Raw genomic sequence first — 23,953 nt, 5'->3', positions numbered from 1 at the left:
TTGTCTCCTGGTACTGAATGAGAGGGGCCATTAACACAACTAACAGCTCTTGCGGTAATGCCTTGTTAGCAAGGGTAGAGTTCTGAGTTCAGGGCAGCAGAGGCCAGCATGTTTGCTTTTAAGAGGCTCACAATATTCTCAGTGACATGTCAGGCATAATGGAGGTTGTGTGATTCTTTTGTTTATTCGGGCTCATCGTTTCATAACGACATCACGTAGCTGCTAGTGTTTGATTGCACATGCAAATTATGCACTTTTGTGTGCACAAGAATTATGTATGCAAATGGCTAATTAGTACGAATAGACACACTCATTATCTTTGAACATTTATGGTGGGTTTTCTGAAGAACTGGGTCATGTTTTTTTTCCACCCAGATGCAGGAACCAGTTGAAGATGCACTTTGAATTTACAGCTGACTGGGCTGTTTTCTTGTCATGTTCACAGTGTCCCCACCCTGCATCATCCCCTCTTCCTTCTCCTTAAGGAACGCTGCCATTTCCCTACCTAGGTGAGGCTCTGTGGGTAGCCTATGGGACTACAAATCAGGGAATTGCCTCTACTACTGCTGAGATGCTGAACACCCTCAGCTCTTATTGCCTATGCTGTGTGGAGGGCGTTTGACATATTGCAAGATTAGGCCCTTATTCAGTATCCCCAGCTGTAAAAGGAGATGATACTCTTACACAATGATGAGCTGGTAGTACTGGAGAGACACACTTCACATCTCCCTGTGGCCCTTGAGACATAAAGGGTGTTTCTCTTGGGGAAGTACCCATTAAGAAGAGGTAAGGATCAGGTGCCTGTGACAAGGAGAACTTAGGAGAAATGTACCACATTTCTGCCAGCTGTTCATGGCTCTTCCAGCATTTGGTTTGGTTTTCCAATAAATTATTCAAGACGTTTTGAGCAAACACTTCTCAGGGCTGGTCCCATCTCCGTACAGGGGGCTGGCCTAGATGACCTCTTGAGGTCCCTTCCAGCCCTACAGATCTATGAGTCTATGGATAGCATTGCAACTGGCAGTATTGGGTGGCTTTGCTGTGTGGGGCTGAAAGTGGTTTGGCCTGGAGGGCAAGCTATCCCAGTGGTCTCTGCAAATCAGGGTAAAGGCATGGCGATGGGGTGGTGTGGGGAAGCTTGCCTTCCACTGCATCTGCTCTGTGGATAAGCAGAGAGCTATGTGCCAGATTCACCCTGTTCCATGAAGACCGTGGACTTGCACCAGGGTTTAATTTGGCCCTTCTCTAGGGCCGTCAGTCTGGCACCTTTCCCCAGCGCTGACTTCAAGTGGAAAGGAGATCAAGGCTGCTATTCTCACCAAGAACATTACAAGCACAGTGGCTTCTTTTAGCTGGGTGCATCCTGGCAGTTCCGTACAGTTATGGTAACTAAGGAACTGGTCACTTTTGAGCCTCTTGTGAGGCATTCACTTCCTTCATTAGCGACAGCCGCTCATTCGCTCCCACGTCACTTCATCTCAGGCAGCGGCATGCGAGTTCTGCTGAATGGCGTTCTTAATGACGCCACCAAGCAAGGTGTCACGAAGAGCCTCAATTCCCAAGGCTGAAATGAATCAGAATATATTCATAGATAGATGCAGATACAGCAGCATATATAATAGCTTCATGGTGTCAGGGCAGGAGGCTGACAGCTTGACTCATCCCAGGGTCTAACCCCTTTGTTTGTGCCATTGTTTCTTTAGGAATCCTTCATCTTGCGCATGTAGAGGAATAAGCCATGTCATCGGAGACAGGCTATTTTAGCAGTTGCTTCTCAATCTTACAGCTCCACCTATGAAAGCTGCCCAGTTTTCTGGCTGGATTCCTCCTGGTGGTCTGAACCAATTCCCATCAAAGTAAACAGGAGTCTTTCTACTGACTTCAGTGGGCTCTGGGTTAGGTTCTCGGGTGGCAAGAGAGATGCAGCCCATTCCTTCAGTTGGTTAGCTACCAAAAGCAGAGATGGCTATATATGTCAGAAAGACCTTGGGCCCAGATCCTCAGACATATTTAGGTGCCTTGCTCCCATTGATTTCAATGAGAAATATGTACCTAAATACCTTTGAGGATCTGGGCCTGGGGACTGGATTGATTTGGCTACAGGACAACTACCACATGGGCAGCAAGAAGGCAAGTGGATACCAACCCGTAAACATACGTTAGCCATGACCTGGAGAGGAGAGATGCTAGTTGTCTCCATTGGTTTATTCAGTCTCGGGCCTCTCTGCAGGACATGGTGTTGCGGGTGCCAGTTTTTAGCTGTCTTTGTGAGGCAGGTGCCTGTCCATCAGTACTGGATTGAGACCCCCAATCTCACTACATGTGGGCCACCAAACAGCTGTCAAATGATGACAGATTCCTGTCACTGCCAACGACCTAGAAAGGCTCCATGTCCCTCTGTCAATCCCCTGAACTACCTGTTCTCCCAGGAATGAAACGTGTGTTCTGCTGATGCGTAGCTCAGTACTCACCAGATCGGAGTTATCTGGCTTGTCACCGGATGAGCCCTGTCCAGTGATGAGCAATGGCCTTGGGGGGTATGTTGAGAAGGGACCCCGACAATGGTCATTGCAGCCCTCCCTCTCCTCACCCTCTTGGGAAAATAATACACTGTGTGCATAGCCTTACGTCACATCTGTGCTGCAGTGCCCACAAATGCCAGTGGGTAGGCAGTCTGTGTTGGGTAGTACCAAAGAGGGCCGGCTAAGGAAGCAGGTGCTTGGGGCAGCCAATGGAAAGGGGCGGCACATCCGGGTCTTTGGCGGCAATTCGGCGGTGGGTCCCTCAGTCCCTCTCTTCCTCTTTGAGCTGCTGCTGAAGTGCCAGTGAAAAGGAAGAGAGGGAGTGAAGGTCCCGCCGCCAAATTGCCGCTGAAGAATGAAGTGGCGCCATTGAACTGCCGCCAATGGGCTTTATATATATATATTTTTTCGCACTGCCACTTGGGGCGACAAAAAAGCTGGAGCCGGCCCTGGTACCAAATGCCTTCATTTCGCTGTGACCTGCCCTCCATTCTCTCTCGTGGGTTTTCTCCACCCGTTGCCTCTCATCACATGCTGAAATTGCAAGCTGTTTCGGGGGCAGGGACTGACTTTATTCTGCCTGGCACAGTGAGTGCTGAACCTGGTTGTGGCCATCTGATACTACCGCAATAAAAACAGATGGGACAGGAATTCATCTGAGGATCTCAAAGCACTTTGCAAATGTCAGTGCAGCTGATGCCAGGCTGCGAGTTAGTAGTTGGGCCTTTTCCCGCTGCCCCAAACTGGTGGTTGTGAAGATTTGTGCACCCCTGACTCACTGCTGTCGCTGATGGGGTGACTTAAGGGGTGCCTCCCTGTAGCGCATTGGGAATCGCTGGCAGCGGAATCCCAGGGAGTAAGGTTCTCTTTGAAGTGAGTTGGCCTCACGCCCAGATGTTTCACACCATTGGATTTTATTCTGGTTTGTAAACAACAATCATTTCTAAATGGCCAGTGCAGTGAGGCTTCTGGGCTGGGCTGGGTGGAATCCTGAAACCTTCCGTTCATAGCAACAAGGGATGCTGCTGCAAATGGATATTTGGTCCAGGTCCCTGTACTAAGAAGACTGCCAGGGACTTCCCTTTGTACCCTATCCTATCCTTTACCTCTGTCCCCCTTCTTCCTCCACTCACTGATGAAATCCGGCTTCACACCTAGCGGTGTCCTAATAGGGCAGCAGGTTGCATCTGCTCAGGGAGAATGAGGGGTGAACAAGCTACTTAGCACAGGCCTTTTCTGGGAAAAGTGTAGAATGTAATAAGATTGAAACCAACAGAGTTCTTTAGAAATTGCTTTTAAAACCAGAGCACTATCTCCCTTCTGCTCCACAATGCAACAGAATTTTATTGCAGCCATATAGCGATTAATAGAGAATTTATATCCCTGCTATCGAATTACCTCAGACCTCAGTAGGAAATTTCTCCTTTTCTATTCAATCCCATAAGCTCAGGCCAGTGGGACTTCTGAAGAGTTGTGGTTGCCTGCTGTTAACTTGTAGCTCTTACAATTATCGGAGAAGCAGACTTTAATTAACAGTTGTAGCAGCAGTGATTAACCAGTGATTTCTTTGTCTAAAGCTTCTATTCAGGTTGGGTAACTTTTTGTGACTTCGGGAACATTATGGCTGGGAGGCTCACAGGCCAAGCTCAGCGTGACCCAAAGGACACTGATGGTCACTGCAGTGGGGAAGGTGGAGGGAGGTACCACTAAAGATGCTTGATGGCTCCATTCTCCCAGAGACATTAGAAAAACCTCAGCATGCAGCTCCCCCTGCTGGCTCCATCCCCATTCTGCAATGCAGTGATTTTTTTCCTTTTGGATCTGTATTTAGTTTTTACTGTGGGCCAATTACCCCTTGCAGCCCGGGTTGCCCGAGGGGTTCACAGAATACTAAGAACTGCCCTGACCGTGTAGTTACTGCACATTTATAGGCCTGGAATATTCTGAACCAGCAGAGTCCAAAAAGCTTCCACTAGTGCTGGGGTGGAGGCTTCGAGGCGGCGTACAAAGCAAGAGCCTCTCACTGTGCTAGCTTGTTTCATTTTCCCTGCTGTTGTTCTGGTCCAGTTAGTCACTGGATTTAATTGTAAAAAGGAATATTTGGCTGATGGGATCTCAGGTGACAAAACAGCCCAATATCTCCAGACCCTCACTGCTCCCCGGCACCCACCGCCTTACTGCCAGACGGAGGAGTTTCCTTCTTCCACTAGAAGAGTGTTGCCTGGTTTCTCCTGAAAGAGGCCTCAAGAAGCAGGGCAACTGGCCTGCTGAAAAATGAGCTATTTGGACAGTAGCTGCTGGAATCGGGCTGGCTGGTGGGAGGTGAACAGTGGGAATGATGGACACCAAACTCACAAATGTTTTGTTCTGACTAGCCAGAGTAGCGTTGCTTAAAAAAGAAATCCCAGTTGCCATCCCTCCCCAAGCAGATCTTGTAGTTAGAGTGAAAGTTACTGGGGAAAACAACCACGCTGAAGATGGAATTAAACTGTGTTTAACTGGCACTGCAGGAGCAGCTGGGAGCTAATCCCAGCTCTGCCGGGTTCCACCAAAACTCTGCCACCACCAGAGCTCTCCAAACATCACTCACCAGCATGAACTCTCATTGGCCGATCGTACCTGGAGGGTGGGATATGCCTTGGTCCTGAGAGTTCTCCGTTGCTCGAGCCCCTTCCCAGCAGGCTGAGGTGTGGCTGCTCTGCTCTCCAGTGGCAGACAGCATTGTAGGAGCTGTATGAATTCTTTTCTCACGTTTGGGACTGAACCACTTGGTTGCTAGCAGGCCTCTCTGCCATTGTCTCATTCTCCCTATATGATCCCCACTGTCAGAAGCTCTGGCTCGTCTCTGGTATGCGAGAATGGCATTGCCTCCACTTGAATATTGATCCAGAGGTGGTCTTTACGTGCTCTCCATGGTACAGGCCTTATTCTCCTCTCGGTATGATTGGCCACCACTGGTATAGCATGGGAGGTAGCCGGGCATGAGACTGATGCCAGTCAATGGGTACCCATATGCTGGGTGGTTGTCACTTTCCTACACCTCTCCACAGTGTGCTGGTCTCTGCCTGTCCCCTGGAGAAAATCCTCAGCCTCCTTCCAAACCTGGATGTGGGCTTCTCCTACTGACTCCCGGGTGATTTCTTTAACCTCCCCTCCCTTCTGCCCTGTTCTGTTCCTTCCCAGCTCCAGGCTCTCTGCCCTCGTCAGGAACATTTTGATGTCCATGGTGCTTAAAGGTTGAGTGGAAGTAGGGAGTGAATCCTTGCCCTGCTGCACTGCAGGTCTAAGCTGGGAAGCCGGGTACAAAGGCCAGGGGCTTTGGTGAAGTGAAAGAGGAAGGAGCTTGGCACACAGCCTTCCTGAGCTGATATTTAAAGATCTTCTGAAGGGCTGTTTATTTCTATGACCTCTGGGTCTCATGCATGTTGAGAGGAGCTCACTGGTTATAACCAACTTTCCTCTTCCATCTATTTGTTGAGACTGCCAATAAAGCAGCAATGTAGGGCCAGTTGTCATTTTGAGGATTTTTTTTAATGATGTAGGAACAAGACTGAGAAAAATAAAACTCATTTTCCATTCAGCACTGACCTCATGTGTGGTCAGATGGTGCTAACTCTCGGTCACATTCCGGGTGGACTGGAAGAAAACCGGCACTCCAGAGATGCCATATCCCCATGACCAAGCCTTTGAGCCATCCAGTCTCCAAGGGCTGCAGCTTTATGTACCTATTGTGGTTCCATCAGGACTGTTCAACAAACTTTGGGAAACAGCTGGTCTATTGAAGACCAATACGTTCTATAATCAGCTCCAGCGAGCAGCAGTGCCACTTTGCTTGCCTGCAGATTGCAGCAGTACCTCCATTCTGATGGCTACACTGCCAAGAATTGCTGCCCAGTTGGGCATGGTGGTTGCTATTGCATGGCCCCTGGGCAGTGAGTTACCTGCTCCTGTCGGGGACTCAGTGCTGGCTCTGGGGTTTTCATCTGCCTGGGGACAGCCTGTGGTCATGCACACAGTGAACCCATAAGATGCAGTAGCAGGAGAGGGCCAGAGGGGGCTAGAAGCACCTTGCTGAATGTCTATCTAGATGCCATTAAGCCTTTAGGGACAGCCCCATAAATACCAGTGCACTGTGATCTATCCTGGTAGACCTGAGAAGCAGGTAGTCGGACTTTGCTGGATTTTAAGTGAACTGATAACAATGAAACAGCTCCACCATGTTCTTCCCAGACTTGCACCCTCCCTGTTTCCTGGTAGGTATTGCATCTGCTCACTCTGCTCAGCTGGTGCTGCCACGGATACAACATGCTTCTTCCAATATAATGTTCTGCTGCTCCTAGTATTTTGTAGTCCTCGGTGTCCACCTCCTGTGGCTTGTATGGCGGAGTTGGTGCTGGTTGGAGCATGTTGTCTGAATGGTTACGTGGTATTCCCTGGAGATTTACCAAAGGTGACGCTTCCTGTTCCAGGCGGATCATCCAGGCCATCAAAAAGGGGGACTCAGGAAGAAGCTGATTTCATTCAAGGAAATTTGGAAAGTTCCAGGGTGCTCTGCAAGCTGCTACCAAAATTCAGGGGGTTTCAAGCAGCTGCTGGTTGGCCCTGGTGAAGAGGGGCTAGAATTGTAAAGAGAGGAGCTGTGTGACATTAGCTGAAATTAACTCCCACTTGTTTTTCCACTAGCCTGCGACTCATGCTAATCCCTCCTCCCTCCTAACCAGCTTTTAACTGCTCTAGTTAAGAAAACTTAACTTTTCTATTACTGCACATTTGTCTCCTTTACCCAGGTGCTTAATTACCATTGTCCCAGCAAAATGTCAGCATGAGTCAGAGACAGTCTCCCATTAGGAAGAGACAGATGAATATTAATTACACTTACTGGTGAGTGGGTTTTCTTTTTTGTCATTTCCCTGACTCTGCTGAGGACCCTGTAGCTACATGCTCCCTGGCCTGAGCAGCTGAGCTGGCACCAGATGGTCAGTGAACTGACAGTGTTAGTGGAAGTCAGGCTGTGGGAGATGGAAGGGAACCCAGCAATGCGAGACGAGAGGACTCTCAACACTAGCTACAGCAAAGGCTGAAGATGAGAGAGAGAATCTGCAGTATAAATTGAGAGTAATAATAAACTCCCTCTGCTCTAGGAAGAGAAGCAATTTAACTTTCCCCTCTAGCCAAAGGAAACAAACTCTTATTAAGAAATCTTATTACCAAGTACTTTAATCTTAGGGTGAATAACCCAAGCCTGGTGCTTGGTCTCCCAAAGCAGGTTTTTCTATGGTGCAACTGAACTGGTTCAAAGCAAAGCAGCAGCGAGGACTTTCAGGTGCCCTTTGGGGGCTGAATTCCATCTGACGTCCAGGATTCTCTGTGAATTCTGAGCTACGCCATCGGTCACAGCACGGGAGTCTCTAAAGATAAGCAGGGTTAATAGGGAGCAGGCAGCTCTTCTCTCCCTCTCGTCCTTGTTTATGAATTCCACACAGCATGCGTGCATTCAATATGTCATACGTTAGGGGACAGATTTAAAAACAAAAACAAACCAAAAAAACCCCTGGCTTCTAGTTTTGCACTTGCAGTTGTGTGGGCACAACAGATGTCAGATCAATGTTTGATTAAGTGGTGCCTTACAGTCAGGTAACAATGTAGCTGACAGCCATTTCAGCTCTCACAATAGCTGGTGCAGCGTGGAAGGCTGAGGCAGGTTCTGTTTCCAGTCAGGCCTTACAGCTGCGCAGGCACTGTTATGGGAACGCGGCTGATGGCACTTAGAGGTGATCAGACACTAACATGACATCTAACGGGTCCATATAATTACAGGTTATAAAAAAGGGAGCCCGGGTTTTAAACATCTGGGGGCTTAACTTGGGAGAATAAGTTGCTAGAAATGACAGTTTTCTGTGTATGGAGAATGTTTTCCAGTATTAAGCATTATGCCCACGTAGAGCCTCACCCAAAACCCACTGAAGTTAACGGGAGACTTTGGCTTGCCCTCAGTGGCCTTTGAATCATACCCATTGTGCCTAATGGCAAGGGTTAAATCTCTCTGAGGATAGCTGTGATCTTAACCAGCTAGCCAGGGGTGTTTGTGGTTTGCAGCTGCTTTTTACTACACCGGTGCCTGAGTCCATGTGTGCAAAGCCAAGCAGAAGAATGGGCTGAGTTAAGATGGTGACTCCAGCCCCTTGGTAGCGTGCCCTCCCATGACAAGTCTCTTATCTGTTAACGGCAGCACACGTTAGTCAGTCAGATGTGAGCAGCAAGCTGGAATCTCTGCTCCTTCGGGTAGGTTGGGGAACTTCTCTTTCAAACTCCGTGGCCAGAGCTGTCAAATGGAGAGTGGTGGTTGTCTGTCCAGTGGATAAATGAAACCCCTCATCTGTCCCTGAGGACGGTTTATGGAAATGCACAATGCTTTGTAATAACTCTTTACAGAGTATTGATGTGAGGGCACCAGCCTTCTGTGACTGGAAGCATCTGATGGAAAGGTAGAACTTGCTGCTGCCCCTCCATTTCCACTCTTGGTCTGGCGAGCAAAGGTCCTGAACACAAAAGTCCTGTCTCAAAGTGCAGTGTCCCATGGCCTTCCCCTTCCTCATGCCACCTTTGGAATAAAACTAGTCACGTTGAATTATCTTGGAATTCAGTGGCTAGTAACATAGGGTGAAATTTACCCCGTGCAAAGGGTCAGCAGAAGAGCCCATGCTCCAACTCAAGCAGAACGTAGGTGGTACGTGGGCCTTATGTCGATCCTCTGGACAGGAGTGATTTTCACCCCGTGTGATTACACAGGTGTTCCATGTAACCTGCCCTGAATTGGGGCTGGATTTTCAGAGGGCCTGCAAGCTGTATATCTGCAAAATTAGCATGAGCAAAGGTCACATGTAAACAACAGTTGGGTTATTGTGCACCTAACAAGCTGACAACTGTGCACAACTTCCCATCTTTATGTGAAAATGTGGCGTTTGTGTATGCAATAGGCTTGGCCAGTTAGGTGCAAAATCACTGTAGTTTTGTGCACGTCCCAGTAAGAAGCCCTTTGAAAGGATCGGGATTTAAAGTACTTTTATTAAAAGCTGAATGTTTCTTGTATCTCATGGGCACCTTTCCATCCTTACCAAATGGACTCCTGAGGCTTTTGTAGAGAACTAAGATTTACCTGCTAATTCAATCCAGCTCTTTATTCACAGGAATGAACTTCAAGTATCCAGCAAGGCAATTTTCAAGCTAAGGGGAAGGGAGGGTTGCTGGGAAACATCCCTCTGGAGAGAGATATGGTAAAAATAGTACGTTCTTCAGATCCCGGATTATCACTAATATTTGAAAGGCATCACGTGCAGTAACCATGTCAGAACCTCTCTTGTTTCTAAGGCATAAACTTTACTGGGGGGGAGGGAGGGAGAGAGGGAAGAGCTTTTTCTGTTTGTGCCCAGGCGTCCATGCTGGTGCAAAGGAGATGCAGAATCATAACCTCTTGAGCATCACTCCAGTCAGGTGTCTCCTGCTCGCTGGTCCCTGCTGGTTTCTTTCATTTCAGACTTACTGGGAAGAAAGAGCGGGAAAGACGGGGAGTAAATTTCTGGGAGTTTTTTCACCCTTGTCTGAAAGAGGACGAGGTAAAGGGTGACCCCCAGGCACATTGATCAGCGCTATAACCTCTGCTCAGTCTGTTTTTGTGGCTACATTTGCTGCTTGGGATGAAACATGGCAATAAGGAGCTCTACCAATAAGAAATGCCCCTTGTGTAGCTTCTTTCACCTAATGCTCTTACATGATGAATGACCCCTCTCAGATAAATTGAACCCCCATTTTACAGATGGGAAAACTGAGGCACAGAGGGTTTGGGTGACTTGCCTGCAGGCCCAGATTTTCCACAATGTACTTTAGTCCATGCCCAGTTTTCTCCAGCTTAACCCCCGATGCACGTGTGCAATTCAAGGCTTGTACACTCAAATCTTAGCTTGTGCACCGGCATTGAGGGTTGGCAGATGTTTAAAAATGCCCTGATGCCAGTCTGGGCCCTACTGAATCAGCATCAGGGTGGGAAATAGAATCTGGGCACATTTCTGTCTCTCCCTTGTCCGGCTGCCTCCCACTCCCCTCCTCTGTGTTAATGGTATTCCCATCTCTTTGTCTCTTCCCAAGGTAATTATCAATAGCTCAATGTGCAGGGAAAGAGGAGGTGGAGTGTGCAGCAGGGGGAAAGTACAGCCAACCCCTGGCTGTGAATAAAAACCTGCATTTCAATAGCAAGCGCAGGTGGAAGCTTTCGAACCAGTGAAGAGGCTTGTTCCGTATCCAGCGTCGGAAGGTCAAGGTAAGGGACTGCTGGCTGTACAAAACAGGGAGGGAGGAGAGAACTGAAGCAACCGAGGAGAGCCCCTGTGGCTGCTGAATCCCTTTGCCTTCAGACACACTAGTCCCTGGCTGGCTCCTCTCCGGCTCTTTTCTGAGAAGAAGCAGCTGGAGAACATAGGTGTCTTGGCATAGTCGCCAGTAGAGGTAAATTTGGGGGAGGGCCTGTGAGGTCTCCTGGCCTTGTGACAGATGTCTCAGCCGCAGGAGGGTGCCTGGGTGGTGGTAGAGGGGGGAGTGAGAGTGGGGACAGGGGGGTGGGCGGGAATCTGAATGCTAAAGGCCCTGTATCCCAGGGTTTAATATTTGGAAATACACATCCAGTTAGTTGGGCCAGGCCTTTCCCCGGAGTCCATGTGACTGCGCATTCTCTCTTTGTCTCGTCCATAGCTCTGGGAGCTTGACTCCATCTCAAAGACGTTACCGAGCCGACGAAGGCTTTCTGACAGTTGGAAAACAGGTGAGGGCAGGTGGCAGCTTCACTGGTTTTGACTCTTTACGGGTGATGTTTGAATTTAGTGCTGGTGAGAGATCAACAGGCCTGGAGGCTGAATTCCTTTATCGAGCCACAGGACAGGACCAAGCAGGGCAGTGGCAGTGCCATCTCCGTGTGCTGCCTCCTGCCAGAGTGGCCTCCCCTCTGATCCCAAGGGGCCCTGTCCGGGGGTGGGTGGGGATGGCAGTTTAGTCCCCAGGGTGTATTCAGTCCTGGGCCTCTTTGCCAGCTACTGTGTGTTCATAGTGAGTTTCATCTATTCCCTGGCAGCTGGACTGAGATCCACCAATCTCATCTCACACAGGCTGTCAGATGGTCAGCAGGTGGGTGACTTTCAGGTGACTACCAGTCTGGGCTGGATTTGAATCAGCTACCAGAGGTGAGAAGCACCTCGCTCCATTGCCAGCCTACGAGCGGAGTCTGTCCGTTTATGTTGCAGCTGGTGACTTTCACCCTAAGTCCCAGGCTGCTTGGGAAGGGCTCGTCTCTGGGTCTGGCGCATCCTCTGGCTTATCGTGATATCCCACAGCAAGCCCACAGCCCAGCAGTGTCACTGGGAGAGCCACTTGGCAGGGCAGGCGCTCAGCAGGCTGGAGTGAGTTAGACTTGGAGATTTGCAAATGTAAACGACATTCAGTAGCGTGTGTGTGTCTGCGTGTGTGTGTGTCTTGCGTGTGTGTCTTGTGTGTGTGTGTTTACCCTCCTCCTTCATGCTCCCTTTTGCACACTCTTGCCTTGAGCAGATGCCTCGTGCGCGTTCCCAGGAGTTACTGTTCAAAGGGCCTGGGGATCACTGGGGGCCCGTCTCAGGGCGGTGGAGAGGAGTCTGTGACTGATTATTCACAGCTTCCGTCTCCCCCCATTGGCTCTGGAGAGCTTGTGCTGAGCTGGGGCTCAGTGACAGGAGGAGGCTCCGTGTCAATAAAAAGAGGGGATGGAAAGAGTAGGGCTGTAATTCCAAAGAGGAACACGCAGAGCTCGCCCGTCCTCGGTGCCGTCGGGGCTACAAAGCCAAAAGCTACAGCTGCAAAAAGGGAGCAGTTTCCTCCCCCACTCCCCATTGACTGATGACCAGATTCTCCTAAAGCCGAGGAAAGGAGGGGGACAGAATCTGCTGAGACTCTCAACTTTCCAAGGGAGCCTGCAGCTCCCAGAATCCACTTTCCACCCAAACTCTGCCTGGGGTGGGGAGCTCTGCAGGGACTGGGAGGAACACACAGGTAAGACACCAGCTGTGTGTGTGTGTATATGTGTGTGTCTGTCGGTCTGTACGGGTGTGTGTGATGCACTTCCCTGAATCCAACACTTTTTGGAGTTTAATTCTTTGCTTTCAGGTTTGCTTTTCCTTTCCTTGCATTTCAACTTCTAATAATGATGCAGAGGCTGCAGCTTGGATAGTGATTCTGTCATTAAAAAGGGACTTGATTTGCTTAAAACCCCTGGTTGGTTTCTAGTGCCAAGTACCTCTTATCAATTGCTAAATTATTTAACGACATGCAGATGAGGCTCCTTGTCCCCAGATATTTTTTTCATCCCTATAGCTGTCTGTCGCCTACCCAGGCTATCTGTGTAAATGTCTTTCCTGTACTTCATTTCAGTTCAGATACCACATCTTCTATCTTTCAAGAAGGGACAGAATTACTTATGCTGAAACAAATCAAATTTCAAAATAAACTAGAAAGTGCACATGGAGGTTAAGGACAACACCTATTTCCTTTTTTTTATAATTCCCTTAAAAAAAGACTAGTATTCTACAGCAGTAGCACCAAACTCTGAAGTAGCAGTAGTGGAAGTAACGGGCCATTGTCCATTGACCATTGCTGTAGAATTGTGCAGCATTTCTGTTTTAAGGGTTGGTGTTTTGTTTTTGTTTTATTTGGTAAAATAAAACATGCACAAAAGACATTTTTCAGGTCATTTTTAAAGACAAAATGGATGCAAATGAGAGGGGAGGGGAAATATTAGAAATGTTTATAAGGTCCTGAAAACATCCAGAATGATCGATCTTTTCGAGAGGAAAAACTGGTGTAACCGGGCTGAGGTAAGCGTACTCTGTGTTGTATAAAGTGCAAGGTATGTTAACATTAGATTGCCAATAATAATTATTAACAAAAATAATTATCTTCATATCTTTCACACCTTTCATCTGAGGACCTTGCAGCCCTTCTTACCCACTAATTATGTTGCATCACACTGCTTATCAATCCAGTAGGTGAATATATAGAAAATCTGATTCTGAAATGACCACCTACAGGAACAGCCTTCGCTTCCCGTTTTTCATTCTGTTCGTTAGTTAAATACACTGTACATTTGTTGCTTTATTTATAATCTGGCACACAATGTCCTCAGAAATGGCTGAAGGGATTTTGCATGAACTTAAAAAAAAATCCGCTTTTGATCAGAGACCAAGTAGGGAAGAATTCAGCCCCAAAGGTGCATATTTAACTTAATTATAGGTAGCTGCAAGCAGGAAGTTAAATTGTATTATATCTATTAAAATTCCATTAATGCAAGGATCTATCTCTCCAGGATGTGTGTGTATCATTGTGTGTGTGTGAGTATATACACACATTATAGTGTGGGTATTGCGTACATATATAAAATATGGTAGATATTTATAACTCTGCTTTTCCTCCTCCTTTCTTTACCTTTTCCCTTCCTTGTGTTCCCTCCTTTGCTTTTATCCTATGTTGTTTCTCTCTCTCCTTTTCTTCTGTTCTATTTTTATCGGTCACTTCTCCGTTTCTGAGCAGAGCGCAGCTAAGCTCTGTGTGGAGTACTTCTTACAGTGCTGGGTGAGTTATGTTCACGGGGGAGGTCTCTGGCTGCCTGATGACTGGTGACTGTAGCCTGCAGTTTGTCCAGAGGAGTTACAGCTGCATGGGGTGTCATGAAATCCCCTGTCTTCTGGCTGTGGAGGGTGTGGGGATTATGTTCGGTGCATTGTGCCTGATCCAGTAGCTTAACTATCAGGCAAATGCTCTGATTTCATAGTCTGTTAATCGCTTCTGGAATTTGTCACATCAGGTTTGAAACGCCTGTGTGATAAATATTATCAGATGTGTAAGGTGGTGCCCGGCTTCTCCAGATGGCACAGAGGGCTCCTTTTCTGATCTCCTCTCTGAAATCCAATACCAGATAGCCAGGGGTTTAATTCACCGCTCTTGCATTCTACAAGGCGTTTTAAATCATCTTGGTAGAAATCAATATATAGGAGCTGATGTCACGGAATGCCATAGCTAACGTAGGAACAAATCAGAGCCAGTTCCCTGGTGCCAGACATTTGTTTCAGTTTAGAGATCAATGATGTTTTCAGTGCTGGATCAGACAGAGAAAAGCTATTAATGCGGAAAACTCTGGCTCGATAGTGAACAGGGAAAATATGAATCTCCAGGCTGTGTCTACACCTGGTTTAAGCAGGTGAAGCGCCAGTGAAGTCAAGAGGTATCTGGAAACACCAGGTGTGAATTTGGCCCTTCTGTCTCGACTTAACCCGGTAAAGGGAGGAGGCAGAGTTGAGCCCCATTAATCCAAGCAGAATGTAGAATGCGGGGCTGGCTAGACTAACTCGGGATTGGGATAAAGCAGGAATGGCTGGATGTGTGGGGCCAGTCTGAGACCGGGGGGTGTTCAGATCCAAGGCTCGACCGCATGCCCCAGTGAGAGGCTGTGCCACAGCCCTGTCGAATGCAAACCTGACTGAAGGCCCCGCACTGCTTGCAGAATGCTGGGCTTCTAGGCAAGGAAAAAGCCAGCCATCCTGCTTCAGGCCGCTCTGTCAAGCACCACTTTCCCAAGCCCCCAAGTATGTGTCTCCCTCCCCTCATCCCCAGGCCTTGCCTTGGGCACGGGGATTTTCCTGGCTAGAAAATAGGGCACGTTGCTGTCTTCTTTCCATGTGCTGCTGGAAACCTTCCTCAGGCTTTTGTGTGATGCCAAGCGTCCGGTCCCACTGGGCACTTGGATAGAAGTGGGGCACTGGGGAGCCTGATGTTGTTAACGGCCCTGCGGTGAGGAGCTGAACATGTTGCGGTTATTGACAAGTGGCATATTTGTCTTTTTCTCCGTCCTTCCTTTCCATACCAGCCCCTCCTCTTTGGTGCTCCCCTTCCCTTTTCCTTCTTTGCTTTCCATGCAGAGCCAAGACCTTCAGCATTTCAATCTTCCAGACCGAGAGCTCTTTAAATTAGGCTGTTAAAAATCGGTTTTGTTTTCGTGCTGTATTGAGCTTTCTCTTCCTGTTGTATTGCAGCAGGGGTAGGCACCTATGGCACGTGTGTGCCAAAGGCGGCACGCGAGCTGATTTTCAGTGGCACTCACACTGCCCGGGTCCTGGCCACCGGTCCGGGGGGCTCTGCATTTTAATTTAATTTTAAATGAAGCTTCTTAAACATTTTAAAAACCTTAGTTACTTTACATACAACAATAGTTTAGTTCTATATTATAGACTTCTAGAAAGAGACCTTCTAAAAACATTGAAATGTATGACTGGCACGCGAAACCTTAAATCAGAGTGACTAAATGAAGACTCGACACAGCACTGCTGAAAGTTGCCGACCCGGTTATGACAGTTTTGCATTGATATTGGCATTAGCTGAGTTTTCTCTGACCAGTTCTATTTGCATGACTAGGAGAGAGGCTAATAAAGTAACAGGGTATCTCATATTCCTGTTTCTAATGACACGTCCCGAGAGGTTAACAAGGAGAGAGAGTGACTTAACCGTTAGTGGTTTGTGTAGGAGGCTGGGGATAGGGACTCCTGGGTTCTGTTCTATTGATTTGCTATATGACCGTAAGCAAATCACTTACACCTCCTGTGCCTTTTATTACCCACCTTTACAACTGTGATAACACCTATCACAGTCATGGTGTGAGGCTTCCTGGCTTTTCACGTTCTTTGAGATCCACAAATGAAAAGCACTACATTAGTGCAAAGTATTGTCATTATTCAGCCATTCATTTACTGAGCGTCTTGATAACAGCTTTGAGCCTGGTGAATTCGATGTTCTATTAATGCAGATAGTTCAGCATACGATAATGCAGATAACTCAAATTACATTAAAGCGTAGCCTGAATTAATAATCAGAACATTAACATATTTCTTCATTAGTGCCAATTATGGTCCATTAACAGATACTGACTGAGAATGCAAGAGACTGCAGTACACGTCAGTAATCCCAAATGGACTGCTTCTGGGTTATGCCATTGTCCTGGAGCCAAAAGGGACCAAGAAGGTAACAGGACACTTATCACATGCTCACAATAAAGCAAGGGGACAACTGGTGGCTAATTTTCTGCTTACGCATGCTTTGGAGACAACTAAACTTCTTACACGCGTGGTACAAGGGGCAAAATGTTCAAAAGTGCCTAAGTCCCATTGAAAGTCAATGGAACTTAGGCTCCTAATTCTTATGGGTACTTCTGAAATTGTACTGAACTTAAACAAATAATGACCTAGGGATCCCGGGAATGAAGGTTCGGGAGTTGGGAGTCAGGATGTTCCAGGGATCTTGGGCTTGTGTGACCTGCTGTGCGTCTAAGCTCTGAAAAAGATGGCTTAGTCCAGGATGTTTAGGTGTCATGCAGTGGAGGGGCAGGGGGACCGTGGCTGGCATGGCAAGTGTGAGGGTTGGCCTGCGTTGCAGGCAACATGGGTTAAATGGCATATTCCTGTGCCAGGCTGAGTTCTTGCACTGCCTCTGCTTCACTGCTGGTTGGAAAACAAAAGCACCTCTGACTTTATTTTCTCCTTGTCGAGGGGTGTAGGGAGCAGGCACCTTCACTCCACAGGCCAACGGCATTTTGCTTCATCCCCAACCACCCATTTCTCTATTAGCAGAGGAATCTTGGTGGGAACAAGGCATCACATCAAATCTCCGGCTTCTCTGATGCAATGCCAGTGAACTCCACAGCAAGACTCACTTTGGTCCAGTTTAGTTACCACTTACTGTTCCTAGTGGAACAGTGGGTGTAAGTGCTTTGAATGCATGTCCCTGGGAGAGGCTGAGTTTGGGTATTTGGGAGGCATGGGGTTTGTGTGTGGGAGGGGCGGGGGGCACAGAAGACTAGGGTGGATTTGGGGAAGGAAGGTGTTGGGGGGGTGCAGAATATTGTGAGAGAGGAAAGTTGTGGTGAGGACAGGGCGCGCTAGCAGGCAGTTATGGAATCTTCCTAGGGCGTCTCTGGGCTGGAAATCTCCAACTAATATGGCTGCTGCTGTTAGCCAGTTACATGTGTCACGGCCAAGCTGCACCATCTGCTCTCTCATGAGCGTGACGCGATTGGACCTAGATCCAAAAGGGAGAGGAGTGCTTCGTGTGGCCTCTCGTTTGATGGATGAAGAATCCAAAATGTGACACGGAGGTAGGTTAGGTTCAGAGCCTAGTTTCCTGAACTCCACCCAGGGCTGGCTCCAGGGTTTTTGCCGCCCCAAGCGGCGGAAAAAAAAAAAGAGGCCGCAATCGTGATCGGCGCCTGCTCTACCGTGCCACTGTCTTCTTCGGTGGCAATTCGGTGGCAGGTCCTTTCCTCTGAGAGGGACCAAGGGACCCGCCGCCCCTTACCCTGGGCCACCCCAAGCATCTTCTTGCTGAGCTGGTGCCTGGAGCCGGCCCTGACTCCACCCCTTCCCATCTCCTCCTCCTGAAGGCTCAAGGCCCGTAGGGAAGAAGAGCAGAGTGTGAAGTTTCCATTGCAGCTGGGAACTGGGGAAGTGGGTGTTGGAAAGGTGCTGCCATCCATCACTGGATAATGCAAAGACCTTGAATTCCTTCCCTCCCCCCCTGCTCGCCTTTGGTGAATAGCTGCTGTGGATTTCATTGCCTTTATTCTTCAAGGCCACGTGAGAGAAGCAGTGATTCACCCTCTCCAAGCCCCTCGGTAGCGCAGGGACAACAATACCGCAGAGAAATTCATGCTGCTGTTGATTAAGAAAGAATCTCTTTAAAATGATAAATAAAAGGCTTTAGAATAAATGTGTTTGAGTTGCTCTCACTCATGCACCGGGAGGAACAGGTTACTGAACAGCATCTACAAGAGCAAGACCCACATCATCCATGAGCTGGTGAGACTAGAAAGGTCCTGTTGATGAGGGACATGCTGTACGCAGGCATGTTTGAAACAGCCCCCAAGACATTAGGAACATTGAGCGACAGGTCAGTAACATACACAGGCACACTAGGACTTCCTTAAATACACTAAAAGCTTTGGTTTCCGGCATATTGGGGGGATGCGGGGGTGTTGGTTAATCAAATATTCCAGTTAACTAAGAGTTCTACTTACCAATGGAATACCAGTTTTCAAAGAATGAGAATACGATAAAATGAATGAAGTATAAAATAGTAGACAGGTACTCACCAATCCAGCAGTAGTGCTGCAACGCCGAGTGGTTGGTCTCTTGAAGCACTTAGGTGTAGACAGGTAGTTTTCTATACAGTAGGTTATCTGATGAAACTACATGTCACTATGGGCAGCGCATGGCGAACACCCAGATCACTAAAAATACCCTTAACACTAAAACGATACTGAATATAATTTCATCTTTTTTGATGATTCCAAAGGCACTTCAGGATCTTGCAGTGCCGCAGGGTCGTCATTATCAACCTCAATTATCATTGTCGCTGTAGAAGGTGTAGGAGATTGGGCTGAATCTGTAATGACCCTGACACACCCTGGAAGCTGCTTTTTTGAATAAATCCCTGATACCAGCTTGCTTGCTTGTCTTCTGCCTCTTTTGCATAGAAGTAGAGTGCAGAATGTGCAATTGCATAACGTGCTGGGCAGTATACTCGTCCCCGTTACTAGATTGAAGATTTGTATTGGGAGATATCAGAAATGCCGGCTAACAGAGCTTTCCAGCTGATAAAGTGCTGGATAACACAGCTTTTACTGTGTATTGGAGGCAAAGAGCCAGATTCTCAGCTCGTGTAGATCGGAGTTAGCTCTATCAACTTCCATGAAGTTATGCTCATTTATATGAGCAGAAGTTCTGGGCTAAGCTGTGTATTAGGCACATGTGCAAAAGTTACCAGCTGGGTGGAAGTGAAGGGTTTCTGAGACATCTAGATGGAACATGTGTGTGCGTGTGCATGTGCCTCTGTGTGTTTATGTCTGCACATGGGTGGCGGGGTGTGTTTATGCCTGTATGTTTCACGCTGAAGTCGTATCTTGCAATTCTGTATCATCATTCATGCTGCATCAGAGATCAGCTAACGCCCCCTTTCTGCCATTCAGAGCAAATCTCAGTGGTGGGGCCGCTCACGCCCCTGCGACCTGTAAAGCAGCTCAACAGCCTCTAGAGGAAATTCCTCCAGGATCCTGCTGATGCCCAGTGGCAGCCATTTCCTGTGCATGTCTGTGGGACTGCTGTGAACGTGCAATGCTCAGCACAAGCTGCTGGGTCACAGCTAACCCCTCCCTCCCACTGGCAGCCTGAGGGTGTTCTCTGGGACAGGCTGCGTGGAAGTAAAGCCTCGCAGACTAGGCACTGGACAGGGATTCGGGAGATCTGGGTTCAGATCCTAGCTCTGCTCCACACTGCCTTTGTGACCTCAGGCAAGTCACTTCATCTCATTGGGTGAGGAACTGTGCCCCATGCCCCATTGCCTTGCCCCATTGCGTAGGTACTGTTGGTTAAGGGCAAGGGTGACATCGGTGCAGTGCCCTCTCTCGGGGGACTATCACCTGCCTTGGCTGGGGCATTTTGCTTTCTAACTCCTATTGGCCCAATAGCTTTTGCTCTGGGAGCTACGCTGTGATCTCTGACTCATGGGGGACTCCCAGGCCAAGTACTGAGTTTTCCCCACTGTGGGCTCGCCCATGTCCAAGTGCTGTGGGTGCCCCTGGCTATGGGAGGGTAGCGCTGGGGACCCATTGCCTGGGGTTTGCATCTGATGGTGAAAGATCATTGGTCTCTTGTGGTTTTTCTCTCTCCCTTCCTCGCTGCAGGAAGTGCTCACTGTGCAGAATGGAGTGGCAGGTTCTGCTGTTGGCTCTTTGCATGGGTTTGGCTCATTCGGCCTCTGCAGACTGTGCAGCCCAGTGCTCCATGTGTGCCGTGCAGACCCAAGATCTGGAGAAGCCCATCAGTCCCCTGGTAAGTGCTGGGTCCTATGTCAGGTGCAGTCTGGAGCAAACTCAGCTTTGGAGCTCAGATAAAACGAGCTCTGTATCCAAACTGGCCCCTGTTTTAGCCCATTTCCCGGTCTGGGGTAACACTTGCTCTACAAAGACCCAGATTTTCCAGACTTGTGTATCTGTGTTTGCATGCCTGATTTGGGGGTGCCGTTGCCATGGTTGTGCGCATGAAACTGCAGTAATTGTGCACACTAATGTGCTTTTGTGCACACAGTTCTGAAATCTAGCTCAACGTGAGCATTTCTTCTTGCCTTGTATAGGGCAGTGGCAGGGCTGCTGAAGTGGCTGGTCCTGCTAGCTGGGGAAAGGTTGGACCGAGAGCATAACTGCTCTCAGGACTCTGCATGCTCTAGCAGAGACCAGAGAACAACACGGGCCCAGTTCTCCACTGCCCTGCACTTTGTGCAACCATTTCCACTAGTGCAAAGTCTGTCAGAGCTACCAGTCTGATGTGACAGCATCTCACACCCACTTTGCACTGGTGTCTACGATGATCCCAAGTGCTGCGCGACGCAGAATCAGGGCTGTGGGGCTGGGGCTCCTTTTGACCTCTGACGACCTTTCCCTCTCTGTATCCGGCCCTGGATGTTAGAGGTATGGAAGCATCTGCTTCCCACTGTGGGACCAGATTACTCAGCCGTCCACTGCAGCAGGGTGGGCTGCAGGCTCTTACAAGGTAGGATGTGGTGGGATCCCAAGGAGTAGAGCTAGAGTCCCTTCCAGGACTGGAAAGGGGAATCCCAAGACGACATTCCTCCCTCTCGAGGGTACCGGAGAGAGCCCTGGCGGTTGGGAACTGCTGGCGGGTGTCACGGGTTTGCTCTCGTTGGTGTGTTGCAGATCTGTTCGCTGGAGTGTCAGGGCTCCTTGCTGTCCCGCGCGGAGTGGGAGAGGTGCCAGACCACTCTGGCTCTCCTTGCCCCACTGATGGCGGCGGTGGAGGGCCAGGGCCTGTCCCCTCTGGAGGCTGAGGCGAAGGAAGAGCCAGAGGGGAGCCCCATCCCCGGCGAGCTCCCCAGCAACCTGGTCAAACGCTACGGCGGCTTCATGAAGAAACTGGACAAGAACAAGATTTTCTCCCTCTGGCGTGAGAACGCCCACAGCAAAGGCGGCATGACTAAGAAGTACGGTGGCTTCTTCCGCAAGCCGGGGGAGAGGGCGGCCTCGGAGGTGGCGGAGGACTACCCAGAGCTGGAGGCCGGGGAGACAGGCGACCACGGGGAGGAGCCTGAGGAAGGAAACCTCAAGGACGAGATGAAGCGCTACGGGGGCTTCCTCCGCAAGTACCCCAAGAGGAGCTCAGCGCTGGCGCCCGAGGGGGAGGGGCAGGAGCTGGAGGACCTGCACAAGCGCTACGGGGGCTTCCTGCGCAGGATCCGCCCCAAGCTCAAATGGGACAATCAGAAGCGCTACGGGGGCTTCCTGCGGCGCCAGTTCAAGGTGACAACGCGGTCGGACGAGGACCCCAACGCCTACTCGGGGGAGGTCTTGGACCTATAGAACCCCCCCTACAGCCGGAATACTTCCAGTATGGACTGCATCGCTCCTCCCGACCCACATCGCCCTCCCGTGCTCAGCCAAGCATCCCAGGCATCACACACCGATCCGGCCTGTGAGCGGAGACCCAGGCGCACCACCCTGCTGCTGCTTCCCTGAAGAGCCAGGCAGGGATTGCAACCGGCAACGTTCCTCCTTAGTGTCTGTCTCTGTCAGCTCTGGGACTTGCACCTGCTGCTGTTTCCAGTACCGAACCGATCAGCCCAGCGATGGGTTTAGTTCAGCTGTGTCGAAAGCAGGTTACTTTAGTTAAGTCTCAGACGACTGACTATTGATCCCTGTGATCCTTAGCGATGAGCCCAACTCACCCTCCAGTCGGAATACCCCAAACGCTGGGGAAGTTCAGCTCTGGAGCCAAACCTGGTGGCTGGCCCCTCTGGTCCGTCATGGACCAACCCAGAGCTCCAGGTCCAAAGGCCTCCCAGCTTTGGGGGAGTTCGGCTCTAGCTCCAAACCGGAACCATGCCGCTGTAGTTCCTGCAGTGGAACCCCATTTTCAAAGGTCCCCAGCGCTGGCACCAGGTGCTGCTGGGCATTTCCAATTTAAATATTCTAATGGAAACAGAGGCATCTGCTACTAGTCTCTCCATTCAGACGCCTCTGCTCAGAACATCCAGTGTCTCCCGGAGGGACCTGTGTTTGTATGGGAGGGCATCTTGCCTGGAGAGCAAGGTGGGCTTGCCCGATAGAACCCGGACTTGCTTCATTATATTCCAGCTAAATCGCAGCTGTGACCCTTTCTAATACACACAAGAGACGCACACTCCTAATGAAGCGATGAAATCACAACAGCGTTCTGAAGGCACCCGAGTCAGCCTCTCGTTAGTCACCTGGGGGTTTATGCGCACAGTCATTAAGGGAGCAGAGTGAATGGAGGTATTGTGCTGCCAGATTTGCTGGCACAGTCCGGTTCTTTATGCCTTGGAGTGATTGTGTGCACAGAATTGCAGGTGCAGATAGGAGCCCAGACTGACGCTAGCTGTCCCCATTCTCTCTCTGCTCACAGGGGATCACTCCCACACTAATGACAGAAATCACTGAGGAGCCATGTCTGAGAGCTTGGCTCATCATGGAGTTCCCCATTGCAACCATCAGTGTTGTTCCCCATCCCCCAGCTAGTGCTGAATTGCAACAGGCCAACAAAAATACCCTGAGACAGAGGCAGGAAAGGGCGGGGCTTGGCCCATTGTTTCCTTTTCCAACCATGGGCAAAATTGGGAAATTAATCTAGAAGAAAGTGATGAAAGGGGATGTAGACGATGTCTGAGACACACTGGCTGAGCACAGGCCTCCATTGGCCCTCACCTGCCCCCTTGTGCTGTTCTGAAATGTACAGATTGTTTCGGAGTCGGGTTACTTTTCGTTATTACGTTTACAAGAAGAAATAAAGTTTGGTCTGTCTTGAGATGGGTCACGTTCACCCCCTTCCTTTTCTGTACGGTAAATAAAAAGATGTTAATGAGTCTGTGTCTGGTGGTGCATCTGTCCGCAGCGTGGGGGCCGGCCAGGATGAGGGCTCATTGCGGTGCTACATAGGTCTTTGGGGAAGAGGCCCTGGAAATCAGGGAACCTCTAGGTGTACTTGGTCCTGCCTCAGCACAGGGGCTGGACTAGACGACCTCTCACTATGGCTCCTTTGGGAGAGCAGCCAGCACCTCACAGGAGTGAACCCTAAACGTGCTTTATGTGCATGGAGCAAATGTGGGAGCTTTTAGATTCGCTGCCGAGTACTCGACTTACTCAACTGGGGGAGGGGAGCAGCAGGGGCCAGGACAAGGACACAGAGAAGAAAACAATGAATGCCCAGGACCCCTGCTTCGGCTGGGCATGAAGCACTGGCGTACAGAGGGACACAAAGCGTAGAGACCCCGTGGAGTTATGACCCTCGTCC

The 23,953-nt window shown here is 49.4% G+C and overlaps 1 protein-coding gene across 12 annotated transcripts in view; it reads left to right on the top strand.

Moving 5' to 3' along the window:
* PDYN (prodynorphin) overlaps window positions 1-22,640 on the top strand; it is a 103,533-nt gene extending 80,893 nt beyond the window's left edge. For 5 of the 12 annotated variants that reach the window (XM_044984686.1, XM_044984690.1, XM_044984687.1 and 2 more), the window contains 6 exons: window positions 7,310-7,403; window positions 9,710-9,805; window positions 10,665-10,836; window positions 11,274-11,334; window positions 20,317-20,464; window positions 21,346-22,640. In XM_044984686.1, the coding sequence (XP_044840621.1) occupies window positions 20,336-20,464; window positions 21,346-22,005 (789 nt within the window). In that variant the 5' untranslated portion in view covers window positions 7,310-7,403; window positions 9,710-9,805; window positions 10,665-10,836; window positions 11,274-11,334; window positions 20,317-20,335 and the 3' untranslated portion in view covers window positions 22,006-22,640. Of the gene's footprint in view, window positions 1-375; window positions 510-7,309; window positions 7,404-8,723; window positions 9,806-9,848; window positions 9,867-10,664; window positions 10,837-11,264; window positions 11,335-12,138; window positions 12,591-20,316; window positions 20,465-21,345 lie in introns of those variants that run through there. The other 7 variants (XM_044984684.1, XM_044984683.1, XM_044984689.1 and 4 more) reach the window with 6 other exon arrangements.
* Window positions 22,641-23,953: the final 1,313 nt, after the last annotated feature.

The sequence above is a fragment of the Mauremys mutica genome, chromosome 13 (assembly GCF_020497125.1).
Source record: "Mauremys mutica isolate MM-2020 ecotype Southern chromosome 13, ASM2049712v1, whole genome shotgun sequence".
NCBI lineage: Eukaryota > Metazoa > Chordata > Testudines > Geoemydidae > Mauremys > Mauremys mutica.
The sequence above is the reverse complement of the archived record's forward strand: the minus strand, read 5'-3'. Positions and strand labels throughout refer to the sequence as shown.